This window comes from Poromitra crassiceps (genome assembly GCF_964638095.1).
Source record: "Poromitra crassiceps genome assembly, chromosome: 11".
Lineage (NCBI taxonomy): Eukaryota > Metazoa > Chordata > Actinopteri > Beryciformes > Melamphaidae > Poromitra > Poromitra crassiceps.
Window position 1 is genome coordinate 31,613,741 of NC_139643.1, and position 22,541 is coordinate 31,636,281.

At 43.2% G+C, this 22,541-nt stretch overlaps 1 protein-coding gene across 1 annotated transcript in view; it reads right to left on the minus strand.

Moving 5' to 3' along the window:
- Positions 1–14,151: 14,151 nt before the first annotated feature.
- The window catches only part of col8a2 (collagen, type VIII, alpha 2), a 58,242-nt gene continuing 49,852 nt past the window's right edge, over positions 14,152–22,541 (minus strand). Inside the window, exon 3 of the mRNA XM_083646702.1 lies at positions 14,152–20,139. Within this exon, the coding sequence (XP_083502828.1) occupies positions 18,236–20,139 (1,904 nt within the window). The 3' untranslated portion in view covers positions 14,152–18,235. The remainder of the gene's footprint in view (positions 20,140–22,541) is intronic.

Sequence of the window (22,541 nt, forward strand, 5' to 3'; positions counted from 1 at the left end):
TCCCCGGTCTCCCCTACTGTTTACTGTTTGCTGTGTGTCAGAGAGACTCAGTGAGTGAGAGGAGTGGATCATGTTTAGCTCCCATGAGCAAGGCATGGCAAAAGGATGATTTGCCATGTGGACGGCGATATGGATCATCTAACGCAGCGGTTCCCAACCAGTTCTGACTCATGGCCCAAATGAAAATCCAAAAATGTCTGTGGCCCACAAACGACCGTAAATAGTACAGGGGCCAAATACTGCATTCTCAGTGCACTTTTATTTTAACGATAAAAGGAGCTGTCCATCAGCATCACACATCAATCAGAAACTAAAAGTGAGGGGTTGTCTGTAATAATTAATCAATAAATGATTGATTACAAATTAAATAACACTACAGTATCATCCAACAATGGAGAAATGCAATCTCATACGTAATAATTTTTACATCCCCTGCCCCCACTTGCAATACCTTCGCGGCCCACCAGTGGGCCCCGGCCCACAGGTTGGTAATGGCTGATGTAATGGTTAGATGATCCATATATCTCCATCAAGCTACAATCTACTTTTCTATTCCATGCACAGAGAAGAGAAGGGCATCTATCTTCTCATCTTAATATCGCAACAGAATTTCAGTGAAGCAGTCTATAGGGAGGCCAGTATTGGCATAAAGAGAAAAATCCCAGACTGAATTTTACAAGCAGGTCTCATAGCCTTGGACAGATACATGCTGGTCATATTGAAAGGCTGATTTTAATATCTACTGTGCGCTTTCAGCTCTTGCCTCTGCCTCTGCTCATTCTGTCTGACTCGAGTTGTGCGTGAGAGTATTGTGTTTTGCATGACCATTATCAATTCATTGCCTCTGCTGCATGCTGCCTCTCTGCAGTGTCTAGCATAATAAAATTAGTTCAGACAGAGGCATGCTGCCGAGTCTATCTTACAAGAAGGACAATATAAACTCAGGAAAATCAGGAAATCTTTTTCTGTTGATGATGTAATGAAGAAAGCCATTTTTCCTCTGACACGAATCGTTGCCTCCCGGGCCAAATTACTCTGACAATAATGCCTCCATGAGCAATTGTGAATGAGCACAGAATCAAGATGCATGTCCCATTTGTGAAATTAGCATAATGCACAAGCACTATTGATTAAAGGGGTATTTTTTTATTTGGTGCTGCTTCTTGGGCTGTCAAACGATTTGTTTCCCCACTGTTCTGTGTCTTGTTAATCCATGCTGTGTCCAATTACTGCTTGAAATAACTACTTTTCCTTTACAACTAATGTCCTCTGAGAATAGCACATTTACCCAATTATTGCACAAAATACATTTTCTTTAGGCTAGGCTATATATATATAAAAAAGCTGAAGTTCTCTGAGGAAATATCACATGTAATGCTCTATCAATTACTAAAATAATTGTTTTCCTTTAGGCCTGTCAGTGTGCAGCAGCCAGCGTTACCTTTGCCAATGTGATGCATGTTTCATACTGGCAGGGAATACTTTTACTTTGAAATTGACATACTGCATTATTGTCAATTCAAAAAGGATTACTTTATATAACTTTTGATCCAAAACCTCCCACTCACATGGACCTGTCTAGGATTTAAAAGTCTACTAAAATGAATGAATAATTTAAGGACATGCACTTTTGCTGGGACATCATCTGAGTGATGATGACCTTACGAACGGCAAACGGCACAGGCACAGGAAGGGCCGCCCCAAAAAACGAATTCTTCACATAAACACATTTCTCTTGGCGGGTGATCTAAACGTTGGCAAGTCACACATCCACAATTCACCTCAATGCCTTTCAGTCAGACAGTTTGCAGGGATGCCATCATGAGCAAAACGCACACGCAGTGCTTTTATCCTGCAAAAGCACATCAGACAGAACAGCATATGATATATTTCTCACTGCTATTGAAAGCCCATAAAGCATTTGCAAATCCAATTCATCCGCTGACCCACAAATAAAAAAAGTGCTTCGCACCTCTCATGGAATACTTTACTTTTTGTCCCGGAGGTATGGTACACATCGCACGGTGCATTCCTGTAGTGACTCGTTATGTATTATGTAAAATCTATTTTTTTGCCCTGTGGCCATTTTTGTTTCGAGTCTGCGAAGTCGAGGCTACAGCAACTCCCACAGCGATTCTGTTTTTACCTACTGTAGTTTGTTTTGAAGTGCAACCACATGGTTTCTCCCGCGTATGAGGTCACTGCTCTTGTGTTTCCTGGATGAGAGCTCACTGTACTGCATGTGGGCAGGCCCGGCGGAACCAGAGCACGGAGCGCCTGGAAAGAGAATGGCTGTTTTTAGTTGTTTTTCACACCTGGGTGACTGCCGACGCTCACTTGTTTATCTCACTCTGTAATGGTTCATCTTCTTCACTCCCCCGAGCCATGCAATAAAGCGGCACGTGCGAAAAGTGTGAAAACCTCATTAAAAAAGGGGAGGGGGAGAATTAGCTCGACTGCATTAACTTGCCGTGCGAGGGAAAACATGACATTTGGACATTATGCACAGTGGCAATGCCAAATAAGGAGTAGGGATGCACGATTATATTGGCACGTCATCGTAGGTATCGGGCGATATCGGCATCGGCCCGAAACAAAAATTTCTGCCGATATGACAGAATGAATGAAAGAATGAATCAATGAATGAATGAATCAATCAATCAATCAATTAATCTTGCAGTTTTGTTTGAAAGAAAATGTTACATAAATGGCACATTTTACTTTTCTTATTTTGCCCAGTGAATGTGTACATTTTGAAAAGCATTGTATTTATGTCTGCATCTGCTAGTGGGCCCTCACGATAAGAGTAGGCATAATAATGTGTTAATTCCGAATTCTGAAATTAGGTGGGCATCGGTAATAGGCCAAAGGAGTTGGAAAATATCAGCAATATTGTTGGATATTGGCACACAAAAGTGAGTGAGCAGAAATTGTGTTCGGCCACAGCTATGCCATTTTACGTGCGATCACGCTGAATCTTTCAGGAAGTGTAAAGAGCACCCCTGCTGGATTTTTGAATTAGGTAATTAGGACCAACTAAATGGGCAGAAATGGCTAATTAGTGACCAAAATGAGTCAACACAGGTTCAGCACCATGGAGAGCTCCATTCCTTAGCTACTGATGGAGCACATCTGAGTGGAGGAGCACACCTGAATGGAGTTGGAATCAGCCAGGGAAGTGGACTATGAAAACCCTCTGGGGAGAGAGAGAGGAGAGGCTGCATGCCAACTCTGTGAGTGTCACGGCCAGTGCCTCTAGCATTAACAATAACCTTCATCAGAGCTCGTTTGTCCAGGACATATAAATGGCTGTCTTCATCAAACAGAGAGGCGATAACTCACCTGTTAGCAGTTTTGCGTAGCTCGGCTGCTGTATATCTGTGTTGGTAGCCCTTTGGCGGTGCTGAGCATTACGCTGTATATTAATATATATATTTAAGCCACAACAATACAACAAGACACTTACAAACATGTAACGTTACATTATAACAAACGAGAACACGCTTGTCCTAAATGGTCAACGTTCTTCTTCTGTATGGACCACATGGTAAGGGAAGGGATACTACTACTGCTACAGAGGCCTCTCTAACGACATCTGCATTACGTCACTTCCTGACTGACAGCCATAAGTACACATGGTACGTAAGCATGACAGTGACAGTGAGCGAGGCCTGACTAGATTTAAAGGTATGTGCTGAGCAATTAGGTCCCATTTTCAGCCATATTTTTGATCTGTCACTCCGCCAGCAGAGGGTGCCGTCCCTTTGGAAAAAATCCATTCTTGTTCCTGTTGCCAAGTGCAACAATCCAAAATCACTTAATGACTTCCGGCCAGTGGCCCTAACCTCCCTGGTCATGAAACAGTTTGAGAGGCTAGTGAAGGATGAGCTAGTAACAAAAACTGACTCTTTGCTCGATCCACTTCAGTTTGCCTATCGTGCTAATAGAGGCGTGCAGGATGCTACAGCCACCTTACTGAACCTCATATTCAAGCATCTAGAGGGCAGTAAGAATCACGTTAGGCTGCTCTTTGCTGATTTTTCATCAGCATTTAACACCATCCAGCCACACATTCTGGTCGAGAAATTAACCAGCTTTTTCGGTCTGGATAAGTGCCTCGTTGGTTGGATTCTAGACTTTTTAACGAATAGATCTCAGCAGGTGAGGGTCAATGGGATACTGTCCAGTATCTTATTGTCCTCTACTGGCTCGCCCCAAGGCTGTGTTTTATCTGCTTTCTTATATATTCTATACACCAACGACTGTCGCAGCCGTTTCGCCAACAGATTCATCGTCAAGTACGCTGACGATTCTGTCATCGTCAGTCTGCTTGGCGATGATGATGTAGGACACGGCCAAGTCATTGACGACTTCGTTTCTTGGTGCGAAAACGCTTCCTTGGAACTCAACGTTTCCAAAACGAAAGAGGTTTGTATTGATTTTCGACGTTCCCCCCCTGTTCCCCAGAGCAGTTTTGTCAACGGTCAGCCTGTCGATATAGTGACAGACTACAAATATCTGGGTACGGTAATTGACAGCAAGCTGAAGTTTGATCTGAATACCGACATGCTGTGTAAGAAAGGTCAGCAGCGCCTTTACTGCCTTAGGAAGCTGGCCAAATTTCAGGTTGATAAAACTTTGATGAAAATGTTCTATAGTGCTTTTGTGGAGTCTGTCATATCATTTTCCATAATCTGCTGGTATGGTAATCTTTGTACTAAAGACAAGAACTCCCTGGGGAGAATAGTGAAGGTGGCTTCAAAAATAGCCGGAACCCAGTTCAGAAGCCTGGACCAGATCTGTAATAAACAGGTGCTGAAGAAAGCTGAGTCCATCCGATCAGATGATGCCCACCCTCTGAGGTTCGAATATGAGCTGCTTCCTTCCGGGCTCCGCCTTCGTGCCCCCATAGTTAAAAAGAACAGGTACAGAAATTCCTTTGTGCCTGTCTCTATCAGAGCGTTGAACGCTGCTGGGGTACAAATGTAATGTCTCCCCATCTGCCGTTGCTGTTATTTATTTATTTTATCCTTTTATTCTTTTATTCTTTTATCTTTATTTATTCTTAGGGGTACAATACAGTATATCTGTATTATATACTTTGTCTGCCCTTTGGTCTGGACTGAGGTTTTTTTCTCTTTTTTTTTTCTCTTGTGCTTTAATACAATGATACATTGTAGCTCTTTCTTGTGATATAAATGTGCTGCTGTGAGTGAACTGCACTTTGCTACTATGCACTTTATATCTCTACTGTGCACTTTAGATCGTTGCTACTGTTGTCATTTGCACTTTAACTATTGTGTCATTTGCACTTTAACTATTGTGTTGCACTTTAAACTGCTGCTCTAGACTGCTTTTACAATGTTCTTTTTGTCTTATTTGTTTTTATGTATGTACTTCGTACTACGCTTCCTGCAATCCAATTTGCCCTTTTGGGACACTTAATAAATCTTGAATCCTTGAATCCTTGAATCCTAGATGGCCAGTGATTGTGTGCTCCAACGGGTGTCACACAGGGACGGGTATTCCTCGAGTAAAAAGAGTTTTCCTTGGATAAACCAAGCGATTCAGTTTTACCGAATCACGAGAGACTGTAAAACATTTCACTCAGACTAAACTACACAAAACAAAACAATAAAAAAGGGGGGCGGGGGGGTTTCGGGGGAATAAGCTTTTGAAATGTAGAAAATACTCCGTAGACTCTCTGTAGGCGGACTCTCCAAATAAAGTGTTACCTTTTTGTGAGGCCGAGTGGAATGTTCTATGATCTCTTGTGATTCTGAATATAGCTGAATCACTTGGTTGGTTTGTCCAAGTAAAACTCTTTTTAGAAGGATTTTACTCAACGCCAATGGAAGAATGAATGGGGAAATCACTCCCTTAGGCCCCATGGGCAATCTCGTGATGGTGCATTTTTGGCACTCTATAAGGAGCCAAATTTCCCATGTTCCTGCTGCTGTAAAAATGAATGAATGTGTGTGTGTGTGTGTGTGTGTGAGGGGGGGGGCAATTCACTTTCTGGCCCTCCAGAGGTCAAACTGGTGTAGGCTACCACAGCCTACAGATGACTATAAAGGAAAATAATTGATTGACCCAAACATATTATACCTGCTCTTTGTATGCAGCCACAATAACAAAAGCAAGCATCCGCCCTTTAAAAATAACAACACGTCCTCATACCGACGTCCTCATACCGAAACGACGGGATAAGTCGAAACGACATGAGCGGAACACACTGCCTCAGTTAATTTGAGAACGTCATGTTGGTTATATTTAAACGTCGCTTATGTTTAGGCAACTAAAACAACTTGGTTAAGATTAGGTAAATAAAACAACTTGGTTAAGGTTAGGCAACTAAACAACTTTGGTTATGTTGGCAACTAAAACAATGTGGTTCTAGCCTGATATTCAGACTGAATTGTCAACTTGTAAACTCATTTCCATCTTCTTTGCTCCCAACTCTGATGTGTGCACTGCACTCACACGACCACAAGAGGCCAGATGATTCGTAAACATCGGTCGTTTTAACCACCTTGAAAATCGACCAATGTTATGGCTTTCCTTGTGAGGACGGGCTTAAAAATAAAGCCATTTATTTTGCCATTGACATTCCAGCGTTGAAGGGTGGCCTGGTCCAACATCTCCTACATCCAATGCAGGCCGAATGAGCTCTACAGTAATAAAGGCAGATCAGCACTAACGGGAGAGATGGGATGGATGGATCAATGCTTTTTGAGTTTTCTCAAACCGCCTCCGAAGCGCGTGTGTTCTCCTGTGGGGGAGGGACTCCAACTGATCCATTGACGGCATAATTAAACTTGACTTCCAGTAAAAGCTTCTTCGTTTAGTCTGAGCTTGTGGTAAGTGGGTGCCTCATGCTATTACCTTGAAAGTTTATTCATTTGTTTCCACCTCAGAGAACCTCTGACTTGCAGCCTCCCTCTTGTGTAGGTTTGAGTAGGTGGTTTCAAAGACATCCCTGTTTCCAGCAGAAGCCACTAGTGGGCTTGTTGTTAGTCCTCCTCAGTAAAACTTGCGGCTTTCCACACTGCGATCGAGCCTGGGACGGATGCCAATTTCTCTCAAATCCGACAAAAATGCATAAAAGTAACCTTTGTGAAGAACAAAGTTTTGACAGTAGTGTTCAGTTACCATCTGGACAATACTCCTATTCCATCTCTGCTTCTCCGAGTCTCACTTTCAGTGTTAGTCATCATCAGCTACACAGATACCTTTTAGTAAGTGTAAAGAGGACAACATGGACTGGAGACATACTGTTTGCTTTCATGTGTGATTTGTTTGTTTGAATCTGACTTTTTTGGTGGGGCCCTGGGGTGTGACATAATTTTCACAATAAATAGCCCAAATAATAAGTAAAATAACACGTGTCTTGTTATTGACAAACAATCATGAAATAACTGAATTTCGATGTGTAAAAATGTGCTTCATGTGGTCATGTGATTAGTTGCGGCTACTACTGGTCCTGAAGTGTTCAGTAGTGTGCAAACAAGAATGCTTCAAAAGAGAATTTAGCATTTCTTAACCCAATGCAAAGTAAGAATATTTATTATATATATTTTTTCAATATTTTATTTTTAAAATTTCAGAACATCAAAAAACAAAAACAAACAAACTCAGACACAGGAAAAGAAAAGAAAGAACAAGCATGCATATATATCGCGACAGTCCAATATTACAACGTGGTGCTACCAGCCATAAGGTGCTTATGTGCTAGTACAGTAAGACATGTTGTGCATGGGATCCCACACAATTAAGGGGTCCATGAGAAACCCGTTGCCCCTAACCTCGTCAAGGTAGGCCAGAAACGGGCCCCAGCTAATTAAACATATTTTAAGTGAGTTGGTCCTCAGGAACCTGAGTCTCTCCAGCCATATAACAGAGATCATGTCTGCCAACCACAGCCGAAAAGAAGGAGGGGAGGGGGACTTCCATTCCTGCAGAATGAGTTTCTTGGCGACAAGGGGAAGACATGATTAATGTCACTAGCAGTGTTTTACCTTTAAGCATAGGAGGAGTTGTCATGAAGAGGGGCGAGCAGAAGCCAACAGAGGCTAGCGCACGAGCTGGTGGCAACTTGGCTTAAAGGAATAGCTCACCCAAAAATGAAAATTCTGTCATCATCTACTCATGCCAGTTGAATCACAGGGAAGTTTGTCCATATAACACACAGAGAGGTTGCCAGCACAACTCAAGAGAAAAACAGTCACCATTGACTTCAACACAGTCAATGGTGACTGGTTATCTCTCGAGTTGTGCCAACACCTGGTTTGCTAAGTCAATGTGTTTTCTGATTTTAAAAGCTATCTCCTCTCTTGAATGATTCATTTGGCAACAGTGTTCTGTTGCCTATGTTTAATCCAGCCCCTTGGGCTTTGTGATTTTTTTTTATAATGGCAATTATGTAATGGTTAATCCTTAGGCTACTTTAGAGTTTTAATTGGCTAGTCTCGCTCGCTTGCCAGACTATCTCCCTGCACTTAATTGGGTGGCACCGGCCCATACCTCAAATAAGGCTTTGCATTCTCTTTGCCTGGGGCTATCTTAGCCCTGGGCTAAGACTAGGGATAAGATAGCCCCAGGCTAACTTAGCCACTTTTCACACACACATCTGTTAACCCAGGTTAACCCAGGGTGAAGTAGCCCAGGGTTAGTAGAGCCCAGGGCCATTGGAACCAGTTCTCCCAGGTATGGTTTCCAACCAAAACCTTGGCGCTTCAGAGCAGGGCTGGCTAGCCCTGGGCTCAAGTCGGGGTTAGCTCACTTTAGAATTTTCCAGGATTTGTGCAAGTGTGGAAGCTTTCTTAGCTTTCAGGGCTAACAGCTCCTAGCTCCGGCTAAGTGTAGTGTGAAAAGCCCTATTGATAAGTCCTTTAAGCTGTCCGTAAAACCCCTAGCATTTCTTCAGGTTTATTTCTGGCTTAAGTTTACTGGGTAGCCAATGGCCAATAGAATCCCAGGGAAGCCCTAATCTCTCCGTTTTTAACTAATAGTCTATCACACACACACACACACACACACACACACACACACACACACACACACACACACACACACACACACTAGGATGGCCATTTACATAACACAAAAAAAACACTTTGCCGGATTCAGTGAGGCCAGGATAAAAGCTGAAAAAGAATCCAAAACCTATAACACATAATAAGACTCTGCTATTTAGCGATTTCCCCCTCCAAATGAGCACAAGTTAATGTGATCTTATCAGAGTAGCCTATTATAAAGTATATAGAGCTGATTGACTGACTGCCCAGCACATTTTCATACTGTACCTTTCTAGAACATGTCTGAATTAGGCTTTTGTATTGCAAAGTGCTGGACTGCACTCTCAAACCTGAATCACAGTATCTGGCCTGGAGTCACTCCCACAGCATTATACCCACACATCAAAGTGAATGGGCTAACAATTCAATGTAGCCTACAGTTAGGATCAAATCACAGTGTTAAAGGATGCAGGGCAGCTTGCCACAGATCATCTTGAATGCTTGGTATTCATTGCTTGAGTGGTCGTGACAATAACATCTGCAGATATGGGCTCCTACCTCAGGGCTAGAAATCTTCACTTTTCGGTAATTGGACTTCCCACACTGCAGTGTAACAGTCAGTCCCCAGGTGAAAGTAGAGGAAGACGAGAATATAACTCTCCACAAATAATGGATGCATTCATTTTTTTTAAGAAGTCTGGAATGGGCCAGTAGTTATTCAACGGACAGTCAGACACCCTTTGATTTTTTGATTTAAAAAAAAAATCATGTCCAACACCTCCTCCAGGTGTCTGAGATGCACGCTTTCATGTTTTCCGTGGAACCTTTTGATGTGGACTGAACTGAGCTGTAATGGCATCATAATCATAATCAGAAAGTTTTATTGTCATTGTACAACCAGTACAACAAAATTTAAAGTGCATATCTTAAAAACAATACCACACACACACACACACACACACACACACGCACACGCACGCACACACACGCACACACACGTACACGTCGTGGCTTCCAGAGCCAGACTATTGCATGGGTACGCATAGTCCACTTTTCAGTCCCAATAGAAAAATATAAACCAAAAATATAAAACCATATGTAATAAAAACCAATGAGAATCAGAAAGACTTTAATGATCCCCGGGGGGGAATTGGGACAGGTTACAAATATTGGCTTTGTGGTGGATGGAGGACATGGCAGACATTTTTTCAGATGATGACAAATAATAACACCCACACACCCACCCACACACACACACACACACACACACACACACACACACACACACACACACACACACACACACACACACACACACACACACACACACACACACACACACACACACACACACACACACACACACAGCCTTTTTATGTCCAACTCAGGGAAACATCAAAGCGAGCAACACTGACAGAATATAGAAGCAGATATAAGCTGCAGCGACAAATGTATTCACACATGCAGCAAAAAAGAGTTCACACACAATATGGTTTTCTACCCAATAATTGTATGTTAAAAAACATATCCAGTAAAAAAGTACTTGCTCAAATGCCATTATAACTACCATCTACAGTGTAAATAATGATAACCATAAGAAGAAACTGTGTGCATTCTTAATAGGACATTGCTTATTAGAATATACTGTATCGTTATGTTGAGTGACAGTAGGCTACTCGCATTATCTTACAAGTGAGAAAATGAGAACTTGTAGCAGGTCTAAAATGGAATTTTAAGTAATCTTAAATGATATGCAGCTACATCTGGCAGCTTAGTGTTGATAAAATTAACATAGCATACGACTTGAAAATAATGCACTGTTTGGAACTAGCAGGGACCATTTCATCGGTTTCCATACTGTAGGAAGTGAGGGTAGTGGGTAGTGTTAGGCCATGTTCAGACTACGAGGCCAAATCAAGATTTGTGAACTTTAGTGACCTATTAATGACTTTATCCAGATTGGTTTTATGAGTCTGGACGCTCCAAGTCTGATTTGTGTCACTTGTCCCAAACCACATATGAAGGTAGTTTCCAATCTGCTTTCGACTGATGTGACTTCAGTGTGGACGCGCAGATCCACCAAATCTGATTTGAACGTCACTCGCAACTCGTCATCAAATGCTTCTGCGCAGGAAAACCACGTCACCAACGTACGTATTTACTGACGCCCACATCGTTACCATAGCAACCCATGCAGATAGGCTGTTTAGGTCTGGACACACAGATCCGACTTGAGAATCAGATTTGTGGCAGTGCGGACACACTCCCAAATCAGATTTGGGAAACCAATCAAGATAATGATGATTAATGACTTTATCAGCAAATCAGATTTGCCTGTAATGTGAACATGGCCTTAGTGTGGAACACCAGAGCCAATGATTTACTGGGAACACATGGATGGGGTTCTTCAGGTTGCCCAGTGGGACAATCTCCCAAACATTTGTCACCACTGGGTGCCTTTTCTGCAAATTATGCTTGTGACAATTATGGTTTAGTTAGAATCAAAGCATTTCTGTACTGAATTAGACAAGCATACTGTAGTCTACAGTAGCCTATATGTGCACTGTACCAAATTCTCTATCTAATACCTTACCTTTGTATCATTAAGTGGAGCAATATAAGCCATAGCATATCACAAAGCTATCAGCTAGAGCAGAGCTACCCAAATTCTTTCCTATGAAGAGCAAAACATGTATCTGGATGGAGGGCCGTGGGCCAAAAATAATAGTTGATGTTAGTCTATGAAATGACTAAATCTAAAATAAATTGTCAAAATAATAAAAACACTACTCTTTCACCTGTTTAACAGTAATTTCAGAGCTACATTTAGAATTGATGGGGGGGGGGATGCATAAACATATGACACCTTTCTGACAGAGTGCATGCAACCTAGGTGCCCTACCTATAGAACCCATTCTCATTCAGATATCTTCAGGTCAAGGGACCCCTTTGGAAATGGCCTTGCCAGTCTTTCCCTTGCCAACATTTAGCCTAATGAGCGTTGTTTAGCCCCCTTCCCGACAAGCAAGGATGACATGGGGGAAAAATAAAAATAAATAAATAAAATTATTATTATTATTATTATTATTATTTTTGGTCAAATCCATGGTGGGCCAAAACAAACTGGGCGTGATCAGCCATGAGCCAAATTGATCAGCCATGAGCTAGAGATAAGTTAACATTGGCCCTGAATGCTCCCCTGATGGAATTTGCTTTTGCACATCCTCCAAGTACGTCTTTCATATGTAAGTCCATGATTTCAGTGTCCGTCACTCAAACAGCAGCAGGCTCAAATGAGGTCTCTGGAAGATCTACAGTATAAGACGCTTCATTCACAGCCATTTCTTTTAGCATAATAAGGGCAGGGCATCTCGCTACCAAACTGGGCTGCAGACTCTTTGGCTCGATCCCATAAGAATCAAATGAAAAGAAAATGAAGTGCCTGTGCCTGTCTCTCTACGTTGTTTGTATTCAAATGTTGTGTAAAGAGGGAGGACGATTGGGATGTTGCAGGCATCCAGCTTCCATTGGCCCACTTGGGGAGGGGGCTTTCTTCTCCTTCCTAATGAGCTGCTTCTGAGGATGACAGGCAGTTCCTCTACCAGCAGGAATCATTACTCTCTCTCATACATACATACCCGCTCCCCAAAGCCCGCACTACAAAGGGACAGCAAATAGATACAGTGCATACAATCACCACTGAGCAAACCCACACTGAATTGGCAATGTGACGATTGTCTGCTGCCGAGCAGAGAGTGACTATTTTTTTCCCAGGCGAAAACTCCAAAATCTGAACACATTTTGTTGAATAATGGACCAGGAAATTAAAAAGAATTCAAATAAAGCATTTGCATATTTCGAGTAGTTTGCCAGTGTATTGAAGCACACATTATATGCTCTCATCTCTGGCCAAGGGAGATGCCAGCTATCTGAAAGCAAATTACTTCCCCCAACGTTCAAATTAAAATAGCATGTGTAAGCCACCTAGGCTAGTAGAGACTGAACCAGAACGCCACTCCCTCAATTTGAATAGCAATCTTTGAAAACAACATTGAGATTTTAGATGGTTTTTGAGACCTAGCCAGTGGCTGTGTGCAGATCTTCATATCTGTGCTTCAACAACATGGTCTCAGGACCTGTGACGTCAGATTCCACACAGTCAACTTTGAGGTCAACCATGCAGCTGCTCTGCCACTATTCACAAAAACCAGGGTCACACTTGCTGTTATTATATTACCCAATAACCACACTGACATCTTGTGGATGTTTCATGCCATAACTCAGCCGATGAAGCCTTAGCCTAAGCAGCATGACATGGGGCCACTGGGCACGCTCGCACACGTGTGTGTCACACACACACACACACACACACACAGTGGCCACATTGCGTCCACCTTTAACAGTAAGAACTCACAATAATAGTAACAATAGGTCAGCATGAAAACATTATTTTAGTGCTCTTTCCAGCCCCGCTCAGTTCTTTCAATGTGATCCACCTCTTTGCCTTCTTCCCCCAGGTTCTCCCCTGGCGTCCTCCTGTGGTCCGTGGCCGAGTGTGTTTAATGTGACAGACGTGTGTGTGGAAGTCTCCCTCCAGCGTCCAGAATGTTCTTTGCTACCTGACCTCAGAGTTCCCCCTTTGATTGGGTAATTGATAAGTATTATCAGTGGGCATCTGAGCTAATCATAGAGACGGTTTTAACTTGACAAAATAAACATTCTAAATTGAACCCCAGCTCACTTCCTGTTGCAGTGTTTGCTAGTCCAATAGGGCAGGACTGACAGGACTGCTATAGGACAGGACTGATAATTCCATGAAAACCGTCTATACTGGTAGATCAGACAGGACCCCTTCAAATAAGAAGGGCCTGCAATATCCAATAGGCTACTTATCTCCCTCTAGTGTTCATTCATTTACTTGCACCAACATGCTATGTACTGTATGGGTCACATGCAGAAATGTTCTACCTACTAATGAATTACAAAAAAGTAATATGGTGGCACAATATTGAGATTCTCTGCTGAATGTGTTCCAATGATTTTATATAACATATAGCTCACATAGGCTAAGACTTGTCTTTACCGCCACTGTTTATGAAAAAGCACGTATAGAAATAGAAACCTGAGACAGACATACAAGAAAGTATTTATTGATGTGGTATCAATACAATCAAGTACTGTAGATTTTGTATAAGCAGACAAAACATTTTCAATCAAAAAAGAGTGCATTTTATACCCAAATTCTATTGCATAGAGTGCACGCAATAGCCATGTATAAGACAAAAATCCTATAAGTTGATACATTGTACATGACACAAATCAAATAGAAAATAAAAGTCCACAAATAATCCTTCACAAATAACTCTAGAATGCTAACTACATGTTGTAAATGCTCTTAACTCATCAATGCTGTTAAATACCATTTATACGTTCTAGGCTTCGGTGGTCGGTTTTGGCATTCCTATTAAATTATCACAAATGTATAAATACATCTTCATTAATTTCATGTGCAAATGGGAATGACCGTTTGTATTTATCGAAACTAAAACAAACAAATATCCCTTAAGAACCGAAGCAAGGCTTTTTTTTTTCTTCTTTTGTTGTTGTCAAGAAATAGAAAAAAAAAATAGAAAAGCAATTAAAAGCAATTTGTGATTGAGACAGTACATGGATGATACTGACACTTGTTCAATGATTTGCACACAGGGCAAACTCGGCAAGCAAGTGACATTGTCTATGAAAACATGAAGGACAGAGAGTAATGGCCACATGGGACTCAAATCACCTTATCACACGTCTGAAAGAAGGAGACCACAATAAAATGCAACATACAGTACACAACGAGCCTCATCACACAACAATAATGATACAGAAACAATTGTAGATGTGTTCATGTTATGAGACAGATAGGGCAAGAGCAAGTGCATTGTTTGCATTACATAGATGTAAAATACTGATTAGGCCTTATCTTATCTTAGGACTGCTTTTCCAACTCGTTCTCACGCCCAACTCGTCTCACAGAACCGCTTTGGCAAGTACCTTTGGTGACCTCCTTAACGCAGCACCCGCACCGCGTTTTATGGAAGGCAGCACTCCCACACCTGTGGGTTCAGGGAAAGGTCAAGGGCTTGTCGTCCACAACGACCCCAGGTTAGGGACACCGGGGACCTTCGACCCCCATATTTTTCAACTCGTCCTGGACGACGAGCCCGAGGGCATGCTTGACCTTTGCCTGAACCCACAGCTGCGGAGTGCTTTTGAACAGTTGGCCCGTGCTGCGTTCCATAACATGCTATAGGCTCCGCGGAGCGTTAAGGGGGCTCGCCAAAGGCACTTTCCAAAGCGGGGCTCTGGGACAAGTTCTCAGTGACAACGGGCTGACTTTTCCAGAGCAACTTGAATAGTTAGGCTAATCTTTCTGTATAGTGAGACAGTTTCATTTGGATGAACATTGTTAGTTGCTTTATTGCTACTATTGTAAATCAAACAACATACATTCATTCTGATTGCAAAGATCAATGTTTGGCACAATCCTGTACATTGACATTCCACCATTAAGGTGTCAGGTAGTCCTAAATTCAGTGTCATGAAAGTGTTTGGGCGGCGTTATTTTCAGTCATGTGCATACCGTGCAATACCACTACATTGGAATCCTTTCTGAACTGATACACCTAAAAGCACGTAGACAGTATCACAACCTCCAAATCTTCATTATAAAACCAAACCCATCAGTGTTGCCCCCACCCCTCTCTCCTAACCTCTGTGTCACTGCAACCCTTGATAAAAGATCTGTGTAAAGACTTTGCACACTTCACACAATATGTCTCCTTTGTTAGTAACTTAGAACGAAACAGAATTATTGCACAACGATATGCCACTCATTTGACCGATATGAAAAAGAACCTGATCAGTGTTCGCCAGGAATTAATGTCTCGAAGAAAATTGTCTCCCGTTTTGCATTGCGTTATCTCAGTCGTTTCTTGTTTTCTCTTACATCTCCTTGTCATCTAGCCATTACATTCATCTATCGCAAATGTCATAACTTGTTCCCTTACTTTGCAAAGGCACCATTAGAGGGTTGTAATGGAAAGCTATGTGGGATTATCTCATCAAGCCAAAACATATGTGTGAAGTCATATCTCCTGTGGAACATTGACTGGATTGTTAGTTCTTCCTACGCTTTTGTCACATCACTCAAGTTTATTATTATCCTTGTTGAATTGTTCATGACCTGCCAGAGGGACAACGTGACGGTAACACACACACACACGCACACACACACGCACACACACACACACACACACACACACACACACACACACACACACACACACACACACACACACACACAGACAAAGTGACAGGAAGAATGGCACTAATACTAGAATATACAGCACATGCGTACACACACAGCGTGTATCTTGAATGCTTCATCCAACAGAAATGAGAAAATACTCTGCTCTCACCTCTGGCCCACCACCTCTGCCAGACACCTGCCAGGGGTTTGTTCAACATTATACAGCCTGTCGTTCACAACCTGTGGGCCTCGGTCAGTCCCTTTACTTATTCATGCAGAAAATGAAGATCAACGCTCGTTTCCCACTGCATGATTCAACATTATTGGGCTCTGAAGGCACCCTGCCTTTGTAACCAGGGATGTTCCATTGAGCTAAACCATGATTCAGCTGTATTTGTGGAATAAATAGAAAGTATTTTCCGTCAGACCTCCAAATGCTTGAGAATGAGTCTCATTTCTCCAGCAACAAGTCAGATGGAGACTGGCCTCTGTAGCGGTCTCTATAAGAGGTGACCGTTTTACTTCTCATCCGCTTTCCTCCCTATTTCCCAAACCTAAGCCAGCTTTGCAGCATCTTCACAGATTTCATGTTTTCACTATGTGGTCAGAGTGGGGCTTTTTAAAGTATGCCATGATGCAGAATGCTCCCTCGGTGTCTTAATGTGACATTGGTTTGGTTTCTCCATGGCTACTATAGCATTTGAAAGCAGTGATGTCATGGTCAGAGCTCATGAGGAGGATAACTGACATGAAGGGATTTGCAGTACACATGGGGAATGGGAATAACCACTGGATCGATACAAGGAGGCAGACCATCGATCCAGCTACAGTTGCTTCCTTACTGCCCATTTGCAGTTGCTCTCAGTATCTAGTCTATGGCATATAAACATTGGCTGTATGCGCATACATATCGTCCTCAATTAATATTGTATTGGAAACAGAAAAAACACACCATTGTCCTTGCATGATGTTGTTGATGCTTTTCAAAAGGGCAATTTGATTTCAATAGTTCTAATACTGCGAGGTGATATTGTTCTTAAATTGTATATCTTTTTTGTGGGTTGTACACAATCTGGACAGAGCAATAACTTATAATAATTGTATAAACCCATAATTTTAAATGGTTAACTTTTAGATTCAGAAAGAAGCAGAGAAAATTAGCACCCAACGGATGCTTATGCCAACTAAATGTCAAAAATATATATCTCACTCTAACAATAAAGACTTATTTCTATTAATATTTTAAATGTAACGGTAAAACGTAATGGTATATGGCATTATTGTTATTTGTTGTTGCTCTGTATATTTTGTATGTTGTTCTGTTGCTCTTTACATGTTAATATTTGTCAGTCACTTTTTAAATAAGGACACATACAGTATGAGTTTTTGTGCAGGGCGTGACTGCAGCCAGGGGAACCAATCAGCTCCCCAGGGTCTGGTGATGTCATCCTAGTGATGTCAGAGCATATGGGCAGGATGTGCAGTCACATGGGAAGGTCTGTTACTTACACATTGCAAAGTAAGGCACTTAATAGTCTGAATCCAATAAACAACAACAACAAAGATGACAAGGACAAAATAATAACAATAAAATTATTACAATATAATAATTAAAATAATATAAGCTAAAAAACCATCAACAAAAAACACAAACCAAATCAGACATTTGAAAGACATCGAAACACAGAACACAGCATGGAAATCCTTCCCCTGCCTTTTAACTCTTTCCATCATTCATACACAAAGTTTTTTTCTTTTCCTTTGCCGATGTTGTTGTTGCTGTCGAGGGTGAGACTGATGACGATGGCAGTAATAGTGATCATTTTATGGGGGGTTTTGTTTCTATTATGGCTGCAGGTATTTTAGGTTGAGGGCTGCTCTGAGGCCCAATACAGGGACATGTTTGAATGAAAGGACAGGGTTATGTGGGACAGAGCAAGAATCCTGAGAAGGAGGAGTGGATGTACTCGGTGGAATAGAGGCCATTGGCCTGATCCGAGGGCATCTGGACCCATACCTGGTCGCCCTCCTTCAGCTCCAGCACAGCACTACCGGACGCCTGGTCCATGTAGCCCTTCTTGTATTCGTCATAGGTGTAGGTGGCTGGTACATTGTTCTTGTACAGTGCCACCCACAGGCTGGTTCCCTTTACATGCATGTGGTAGGCAAAGTAGTAGACACCAGACAGAGGAGCAGTGAACATGCCAGTGGCCGTGTTGTAGGCATTTTGCCCATTGTACAGGGTCCTGTCGAACTTGATGGGCATGCCAGAGGGGGGGAAAGGCGTCGTGAGGATACCAGTGAAGGCTGGTGCTACTGAGGCAGAGAGCGCCCCGTGACTGTACACAGGCTTCTTCCTGTCCCCTGGGACTTCGTCCCCTTCCAACTGTGAATCTGATGGCCCTGCGACAACTGTTTGGCCATTTCCTGGAAGACCCGGAGGCCCTGGAGGGCCAGGGAGACCAGCGTTACCATTAAGCCCAGCGGTACCTGGTTTCCCTTGAGGACCCTGGGGACCTGTAGCTCCCTTATCTCCAAACTTACCCAGCCCTGGAACCCCTGGCATTCCAGGTTCACCCTTAAGGCCAAGAACGCCCTGTGGCCCCATGGGACCCAAAGGCCCCTGCAGACCAGGGATGCCTGATTGGCCCCTGGGTCCTGGAGCCCCCACAAACCCTGACTCACCTTTATGCCCTGGAGCACCTGTCAGCCCTGGATTCCCAGGTAGGCCAATGTGCCCTGCCTCACCTTTGGGTCCAGGTTTTCCTATAGCCCCATTAGGACCAGGGATGCCCTTATCCCCAGGGATGCCAGGTTTTCCAGGCAGGCCACTGGGTCCTTGGTCACCTCTGAAGCCAGGCAGACCTGGAGGCCCCTGGGGACCCAAATCTCCTTTTAGTCCAGGCATTCCATGTTTTCCTGGGAGCCCCATAGGGCCTTGAAGTCCTGAAAGTCCTGGTTGTCCATCAAGGCCTGGCTCCCCAATTGGGCCCTCCATTCCTGGCTGTCCTTTGTCCCCAGGAAGGCCAGGCAATCCACCATGGCCCTTGTCTCCCTTTGGTCCAATCAGACCAGGTTTTCCATAACCAGGAGCCCCAGGAAATCCAGGAGAACCCCTGGGCCCTGCCTCTCCCTTTGGCCCAAGTGGACCTGGATTTCCTGGCAAGCCATCTAGCCCAGGCTTTCCTACCCCAACTGGCCCTGGCAGACCATGTGGACCTGGAGCCCCAGCCTCTCCTGGCTCTCCTTGGCCCCCTGGAAGTCCATGATCACCTTTTAGACCAGGCTGTCCAGGTAGTCCATTTGGTCCTGCTTTCCCCACACCTGGAAGACCAGGTAGCCCTGAACTGCCCTTCAGCCCTGGAGGGCCCCTTATACCTGTAAGGCCCGGCTTCCCATTTCCATTCTCACCTTTGATTCCACGCTCACCTGGTATGCCGGGACCACCCTTTAGTCCTGGTTCTCCCCGAGACCCACCGGGGCCTCTGATGCCTGGAAGCCCAGGTTTCCCATTCAGAGACAGGCCAGCTGGGCCAGGGAGGCCCGGCTGCCCTGGAAGACCTCTAGGTCCTGGTTCACCACGAGGACCAACCTCACCATTAAGCCCCGGCATACCCTTTGGCCCAATCTTTCCTTGGAGACCTGGGAGTCCAGGCTTCCCAATTCCTGGAAAACCTGAAGGCCCCTGAGGGCCTGGCTGACCATTGAGACCTGGTTTCCCCAGTCCAGGTTTCCCTGGAAGTCCTGGTGGTCCAGGGGGACCTCTTGGTCCAGGTTTCCCTTGTGGGCCTGGCTCCCCCTTCACATCCATCATGGGTGGCATATCTACAAAGAGATGGAAAGTACTCGTGTGGTCATTGTAGCAAGGCATTCAAAAATAGAAAAAGGAGGTGGAAAACAGATCAATAAGAGTTATTCTAAATTATACAGCATATCATTTTGAGAAAAGTAACAAAATCCTTTAAATTCATAATTCATTTTTCAGCCAGCTCAGTTAGCTACTAAGTATTAGGGCTGTCACTTTTTCCCAAAATAAAGTTCGAACGAACTTTAATTGCCCGAAATTCGTTCGAATATATTCAAAGTTTTTTGGTTAATTAATTATTATTATTTTTTATTTTTTTTCAGTCCAGGCCACCGGGCATCAGCCCGACGTGTTAGCTTGGACGCTCACAGTCACAACACTGCCTCACAAACTTGGCTGCATCCAACTCGAGACAACTTTTCAGACCCTGGAGACAATCTTTCTCAGAAGAGACTAACGCGACAAATCTGGAGACTTTTTCTGACATGGGATTAACATTATCAGCAAGCAGCAGTTGGTTAATTTTGGTTCATAAAAAAAAAAAAAAAAAAAAAAAAAAAAATCGAACAGTCAATTTACATATCGAACACGAACCCCTCCCCCACATTCGAAGTTGCATTGGAATTTCGAATGAAAAGTGACAGCCCTACTAAGTATGTAAGTTAAAAAGTACAATCATTTGACAGATTTGTTTGTGAATTTTTCCAAACATTGATATTTAAGTTTGAGAATGAAACTCTCCATATACGACAGTTCAGCATGTGTTCACGAGTTACTATGATTATGGCACAACTGGAGAGAAAGAGCCTGTAAAATGACCTACAGAGCTACAGCATCCATTGGCCAGTTCCAGGTGATTTGTTGTTCCACTGCCTCAGCCTGGCAACACCATGTCTGTATGTAACTCCTCATGCTACTGTATGTCGTATAGCCTGATCATTGTATATCCTTTCCATAATCGAGCCTAACTGACAATTTAAAGCATATTTGTTATCTGTAGCCTATTTACAGTAATGTCAACTAAAGTTGTATTCCATTTTCACGCCTGTGTGAGTTCACATTCGTGTTATTTCATGGTGGAAAACCTATGCCTACCTCATTGAAATCTGGGGAAATATAAGGTTCCGTTTTGAAGAGAATCCCAGCTAGTTAGCTCAGTTGAATGAATCCCACTAGTTAGCTCAGTTAAAATGAATCCCAACTAGTTAGCTCAGTTAAAATGAATCCCAGCTACTTAGCTCAGTTGAATGAATCCCAGCTAGTTAGCTCAGCTGAATGAATCCCAGCGAGTTAGCTCAGCTGAATGAATCCCAGCTAGTTAGCTCAGCTGAATGAATCCCAGCTAGTTAGCTCAGCTGAATGAATCCCAGCTAGTTAGCTCATTGAATGAATCCGAGCGAGTTAGCTCAGTTGAATGAATCCCAGCTAGTTAGCTCAGTTGAATGAATCCCAGCTAGTTAGCTCAGTTGAATGAATCCCAGCTAGTTAGCTCAGTTAAAATGAATCCCAGCTAGTTAGCTCAGTTGAATGAATCCCAGCGAGTTAGCTCAGTTGAACGAATCCCAGCGAGTTAGCTCAGTTAAAATGAATCCCAGCGAGTTAGCTCAGTTAAAATGAATCCCAGCGAGTTAGCTCAGTTAAAATGAATCCCAGCGAGTTAGCTCAGTTAAAATGAATCCCAGCGAGTTAGCTCCGTTGAACGAATCCCACTAGTTAGCTCAGTTGTTTCACTAGTTTCTTTTTTTTCTCAATGTATATGAGCATTCTGCTGAGGATGCATGGTTTTGCATTGCACTGCTTCACATTCAGATTGGCATTCACACCTGGGAGTTGCCAATCCAACCATAGTCTTCTGCTATTCGCTACTAAGTGCTTCAGGCTAAGTGCCTCACTCAAGGGCACCTCAACAGCAGTTGTTAAGCCTTAAGTGAGAGCCATGCTTTAACGTAGCCTCGAGTTTAGGACGTTGTCTGCAGCAGCTAGACAAGCATACACGACCATCAGCTTGACGAGGAGGTCCAGGGGAGTCGCCAGCAAAATCACTAAATTGTGTGATTTCACTAGGATTACAATGACTAGAAGTTAGTCCAAGGAGAGAATAGTGCATATACTGTACTTGGTCATAGCTTTAACTCTCTCCTGTTATCTCTCCATCTACATTATAGTATACTTGGGGTGTTCACGTCGGCTAACAGTCACATTTTTGGGAAGCTGCACACGGGATCATGTCTATGTTCCCCGGGTTCTATGTTCCCCGGGTTCTATATTCCCTGTTTTTCACTAACCCTAAACCTAACCTCCCCCAGACCCTAACCCAAAACCTAACCTCTCCCACCCCCCACGCCTAAACCTAACCTCCCCCAGACCCTAACCCAAAACCTAACCTCTCTCAGGGAACATAGCGGGGTTCTATGTTCCCCGG